This window comes from Pygoscelis adeliae, unplaced genomic scaffold, assembly GCF_000699105.1.
Source record: "Pygoscelis adeliae isolate BGI_AS28 unplaced genomic scaffold, ASM69910v1 Scaffold122, whole genome shotgun sequence".
Lineage (NCBI taxonomy): Eukaryota > Metazoa > Chordata > Aves > Sphenisciformes > Spheniscidae > Pygoscelis > Pygoscelis adeliae.
The window spans coordinates 3,312,286-3,318,567 of NW_008824358.1; the positions used below are offsets into that span (position 1 = coordinate 3,312,286).

General features: G+C 36.7%; 1 protein-coding gene across 1 annotated transcript in view; it reads left to right on the top strand.

Annotated features, from left to right (window-relative positions):
• USP34 (ubiquitin specific peptidase 34) overlaps positions 1-6,282 on the top strand; it is a 146,602-nt gene that overhangs the window by 103,525 nt on the left and 36,795 nt on the right. Inside the window, 4 exon segments of the mRNA XM_009319630.1 lie at positions 2,372-2,535; positions 3,589-3,654; positions 6,005-6,151; positions 6,241-6,282. The exon segment at positions 6,241-6,282 is cut by the window's right edge and continues 1 nt beyond it. Of these exon segments, the coding sequence (XP_009317905.1) occupies positions 2,372-2,535; positions 3,589-3,654; positions 6,005-6,151; positions 6,241-6,282 (419 nt within the window).

Genomic DNA, 6,282 nt, shown 5'->3' on the forward strand with positions numbered 1-6,282 from the left:
CAAATTTACCTTTCTAGTTAAGATTCATATGGAAGAAGGAAAGCTATTATTATGAAAATGAAGACAGTCGCTTAAAAATCCCAGGGTGGAGAAAACAGGATCTTCCTGAGAAATTCCTTGTCAAATTTCTGAAAGCCCTTTGTCAGATTGAAGCAGGAGGAAGATACTCCCAACTGTTCTCATGAAGACTTCTAAAGAAGTCTTCTGATTTCTTTGTAGTTACAACTTGATGAGCTATAAGCAGAGTGATAGATGCTGAGTCCTTACATCAGAGCAGGTGAATTAAGATGTTACAATTTAAGGATTTCGGTTAAGGGCGGGAATTTTGTGTTCTTCTGCCATGCTAATTACTCTCTTTAAGGAGGTTAAACATGGAGGAGAGCTTTGTTTCAACTGGCCAATTAGCCCAATGTAACCAGGTTGCATGAGGTCACGCTACTGAGATTTGTTGAAACAGAATTAAAACTCTTTCCTTCCCTACTTGAAGCTGCAGGGCTAATAGTTGTTTTGATGCCAATGCCAAAAGGAAGGTTACAATTATTTATTGTGCAACAGAACGTCTTGCGGGTCTGGTCTCTGAAGATGTAAGGATCTATTCAGAGGATGCCAAACAGTTTCCTGAATTTATAGCTGGTAGTATGAATTGAGAAAGAATCCTTAATGAGCCTTTAATCTTTGACAAAATAATTAAGGATTTGAAATTTAAATCTTGAACCCACATAGCTTTTGTGGATTGTAAAATAAATCCAAACTACTTTTTTGCTTTTCTTCTATATATCTGAACGTATACTTCAAGAGAGGTGCTGAATTATTTGTAGGACACTCTACCTTTTTGGAGAATGATATCCCTGGGGATGAACAGCAAAGCTAGAGGCGCTGCAAGTTTTTGTGCCAAACTTCTTGCATACCAAGGGAGATAGGCTGCAGTGAATTTCTTTGGACACTGGATTAGTTCCTCTGTAATTTAGTGCTTGTGTCATCTAGTTGCCTCTGCAGCTCAAATGATTAATTCCCCATTCCATTCTCCTGCGCGGGATGCTAGAAAGAGAAGCCTGTCAGTGTCTAGAAGCGGTACTAATCACTTACAAATGGTTTGCCTGGTCTGGTTACCATCTTCTTGACTGGCAGATGAGGAGAACTTTCCCATTCTTCCGATTTCTTGGCAGCCATATCCGAACAAGGCTTATTCAGAAGAGTCTGTCAGACTTGCCGAGCTTGTCTAGTGCCATGCTGTGTAAGAAATAGATTGCTACATCTGGTATGAAATATAGAGGAATAGAAAACTTACAGGAAAAGAAAATGCCTTTTCAGTCTGATTCTCTAGGCAATTCACTTCTTGCTTACCCCTATTTTTCTTGTAGATTGCAGATTCTTTTGGTGTATATATAGCTCTGAAGTGCAAGGAAAACCATTCTTTCTCTTCCTATAAAAACTGTTCCCAAGTTTATTCAAGCTTGTGTATAGCCAAGCACTTTATTTCACTGCACTTTTGTGTCTTATCTCTGATAAGCATCTATCCATCTTTTGTACTGGTCAAAAAGATCTTTTGCTGGCCTGGCATCCATTATAGTAGATGTGATTCTGAATCCAGCTTCTCCTCTGAAAAGAAAGGTCTCGCTTCATGGGTGGTTATCTCTGATACCAAATCTGTGTTTTGTTATGTGAAGGGAAAGTTCCCTAACTTGAGTCTCTGGGTGCAGAGACTGCTTTGCTTTCTTTTAGTGTGACGAAGGGGTGCATGGGAATGGGTAGTAGCAATTATGAGTAATTTTTGTGCTGGGGGAATGACTGGTATACGTTTGGGAGCCTGTAAGTGTTGTTATGTTATCGGTTTTAAGTGTGTTCTCGGTGGTTTAGGCAGTGCAAGTGTTGTGAAAGAGCTGTGGTTGACTTGTATTATTAAAACCCCCCCACACCTTTCTTATGTATTTAAAAAAAAAAAGCATAGCAGCCAATGTTCAGAATTTATGGATGCTCTTGATGATGAAAACATTATGTGGTTTTACGAAACTTTAGTTTAAAAGTAGAGGCTGGAAGACCGTTACTACATGTAATACTACCACTAGAACAAGTGTAAGAGATGATGCTTGCCGTGAATAATGCTTTGGAGAGCACAGCAAATCACTTGCAGCCCAAAGCCGTGTGGCGTCTAGAATGGCTTGCCGCTGTACCAAGTGATTTTTCCTGATGTACCTATAGTACATTTTCTTAAAGAGCAGGTACAGTCTGGCTCACATCTGTAAATGTAGAATGCATACACAGGATGCATTTTATTAATGTAAGCATAACGCTTTTAATTGTATTTATGTCTTATTGAACTGTACTTTGAATTGATTTTTTTTCTGCACGTGTGATTCATATTTTTTTCCAGCTTCCCATGCACCTTACAAGTGGGATTATTGGCCACATGATGATGTTCGCGCTGAATGTAGATTTGTGGGTCTAACTAATCTTGGAGCAACGTGTTACTTGGCATCCACTATTCAGCAACTGTATATGATACCAGAGGCCAGACAAGCAATCTTTACTGCAAAGGTATGCTTTGGGGTTGTTGTGCGGATTGTGTGGATTTTCATGGAAGTTTAAATTTAGAATCCGTGCAAATGCTAATAAAGTGTAGACCTACTTTTAAGCCTTACTTCTGGATAAAGAATACTTCTTCAGGACTTGAGTTTGCTTTTTGTTCAGTTGGATTCTTTTGCGGATGTTTAAAGTGAAGATTTTTTTTTTTTTTTAAATGCATTTGTAATGTAGTAGGTTCTTAAGGTGGCATTGTAATAAAACGTGTTCTCAAACTCATATTTCTGTTGCTATCAACTAGATTTATTCAAGTTTGGTTTTATGTGAATTGTCTGTTCTTTCTTAACTCCTAATTTGTCATTTTGTTAGAATAAATGTCATTCTTCTTGAATGTTTATAAAGTCCCAGAGCATGCGTCTTATGCTACCGGAAGTACAGCAAGTCCTGTAAATGATTATACATTGGTTAACTTCCAGAAATACAATATTATTACTTCTAGCTATTTATTGTAAAAGAGAAAGCTTCGTTTTGGTCCCTGACATCAACAGGGCATATATAATGTGTGAAACACCCTAATTGGCAGCGACCTCATCATTTTTTGTTATCATTAAGTTATTGGAAGTTGTCACTTAATTAATCTAGAATTAGCCATTTATAAATAAAAATGAAAAATAATGTAAAAGAGGGAAGCTGCTGGTCTGCATGTGAAATGCATTATGTAGAAGGTCGACCACAACATCTATGAATTGAAAAAAATTATTCCAAAATTACTACAGTCTTTTGTAATACCTTCCCAAAACCTCCTAGCTGCAGTAAATTTTTAGAAAATAGAGTTCCTTTTTGACTTAGGTTTAAGGTTGATATGCCAAAAAGACGAGTAGGTAGTGCTTTATATATAAGTGTAAAATAGTGTACTGTGCGTTCTTGTACACAATCGGTTTTCTTAATTGTCCATGATAAAGCGGTTGGTTTTTTTATTTAGAAAGATGATTGTTTCATCTTTCTAAGGGCTGTTTTTGGAAAGTTATAAGCAAAAAGATAAAGTCTTCTTTTATGAATTTCTTTTAGTATTCGGAAGATATGAAACACAAGACCACTCTACTAGAACTCCAGAAAATGTTTACATACTTAATGGTAGGTGCGAAAGAGGATATCTTACAAAGTATCCTATTTTCCTAAAAAAAAAAAAGAAAAAAGCAAGAAAAATGTAGTTACCATTCTATGTGTAATTTCTTGGCAGCTTAAGTCCATTGTGCCTAAGTCTTGTAAATGAGTGTCTTAACTGAAATAGTTTTTACTCACTTTAAAGCTGTTATTCAGCAAATCAGTTAAGCAAACATCGGCATAATAGTTTTCACGAAGAGGCAGTGTAAATCCTAATCTAAGATAGGCTTTAATATTGGGCACCGACTATAATGAGCAAGCACCAGCTCTCAGACGTTAATGATTATCTACTGTGTTCTTAAAAAAAATGTTTGTGAAGTGAATATATGGGAACATCAGGCTCAGGTGCCACAGTCTGAGCATCTTTCACTTATATAAACCTCTTACTCCCAGCACATCAGTGCTTAGATGAACACAGGATGTTTACCATAACTATGGGACTTCAGTTACGAGTGAGTTTCAAGCATGAAAATCCAGTCTGCTTTTTAGTTACAGCCGTGATGTAGCTGGGTATCAGGGCTGTGCCCTGTGCGGACACCCTGTGCGCTTACATTGCTAAATTTCTGAGTGGTCCAGGAGCCCCCTGGCCAGGCATCTCCTTGGATGCAGGAATAGAGCGGCTTGAGACAATGGACCAGTTTGAAACTGGGAAATTGACTGTACCTTCCCAATGAAGTATTCGATTGTTACAGGAGCCCTCCCAGTAGGAATCTGGGACAGTTCTACTATTGCCTCTGCTGTGTCTAGTCCAGTTTCCAAATCGGTTTTTGTAAATGACCGATAAAAACTGTTTCTGCAGAAATGACTGCATAGGACAGTCTTTTGTATGGATTTAAGATATTTAAGAGATACTTTGTACGTAGTTAAGGTGAATCAATAGTAATGAATTATACAGATGCGGGGGAGGTCACATAGGACTTTTACCAGCTGAATTATAAGAATGTAGCAAAATGGTGATTTGAGGAGTCTCTCCAGGTCTAATTGAAGCTACCACTGCAAGGACCATAGCAACAGACTTCCATCACCACCAAACACCAACTGGCTGTCCTGTTAGGATGTTTTGGAGCACCATGCCAAGATCCCAATAAATTATTTTTTCATTTTAACAAACACTCTGCCATGAGTGTCTGTCCAACACCATTGTCATTCATCCTGTTTCACCTGGACCTTGATGTAAAGGGTTTCGAGCTTGATTCTTCGTTTAATCATGAAACAATTTGTTTGTCCCAGTTTCCCTGGTGATAAAATAAAATATTATTTTTGTTAATTGCACTTTCCTTGCTCCAATATTTTAAAGGTTAATGTGTTGAAATAAAGCATTAAAAAGCAATTAAAAATTTTGAAGTTCCAGAACCAAGCAAAATTGAGGTAGTTCACAGGTGTTCACGGTTCTTAAAATAGTGAAACATTTCTGAAATAATGAAAAAAGAAAACCGAAGAGAGCTGAGTCTTTTTGTTCTTGGCACTGGCTTTTGTGAAAGAAATTCATAACCACTTTGAAGACAAATAGAGGAAAGGAATTTAGGCATGTGGTGCCTGCCATGAATAATAGAAAAAAATAAATCTAGGTATTTACATAAGCATAAAATAATATAGGAACATAAAATCATATGAAGATTTACCATTGTTAAAGTCTTGAAGAAAGGCTTTATTCCAAAAAAGGTAATATTTACAGTTAGCACTGTCTTGCCACACATCCTTAAAAGAAAACAGTATGTATATCGTTGTTTAGAAGAACAAAGTTCCTTCTACTGTAAATAAGTTCTGCATTCCCGGTGTGCAAGGCAGTGTATTCTAAAGAATTGCTTTCTACTGCAAATTCTTTTCTCTGACTGAACACACGCAGTTGAGAACTAGATGATACAGTTTTATACCATAGAGAAGTCTGAATGAGAATTAAGCAGTTGTCAAGATTTAAGTCGGTAATGTCCAGAAATACATAAATACAGGCTGATGTTCCTCATACCATATTTTGTATCTGCAGAAACTGGATGCGTCACATCTTCAGCCAAGTTCTTGTATTTTAACGATTCATTTAACGAAATATTTATTAAATATAATTTAATAATTTTTACGAGTGATATTTTAATAACGACTATCATAATAATGATAATCAGTTAGTTTAAAACTGCTGTACATTTCATCAGAAGCATTTAAGCACTTAAACAGCTTTGTTGGCTAATAGGCATATGGAGTTATTGTATGTAAAAGTATGTCATTTTTTAAATAGACGTTTGTATATGTACGTTCGGTATATCCGTGTCACTTCAAAATACAAGGATTTGTGTTGATTTGTTTTGCTTGCTTTTCTTACCTAAAGGAAAGTGAATGTAAGGCATATAATCCGAGGCCTTTCTGTAAAACCTATACCATGGATAAGCAGCCACTGAACACTGGAGAGCAGAAAGATATGACTGAATTCTTCACTGACCTCATAACAAAAATAGAAGAAATGTCTCCAGAACTGGTGAGTTATTAAGAGGGAGCAAAAGGGGAGCTTGAAAACTTACGGATTTGCTCAAATTTCCTTGACAGAATTTATTCATTCATTCACAGAAAAATACAGTGAAAAGTTTGTTTGGAGGCGTTATCACAAAC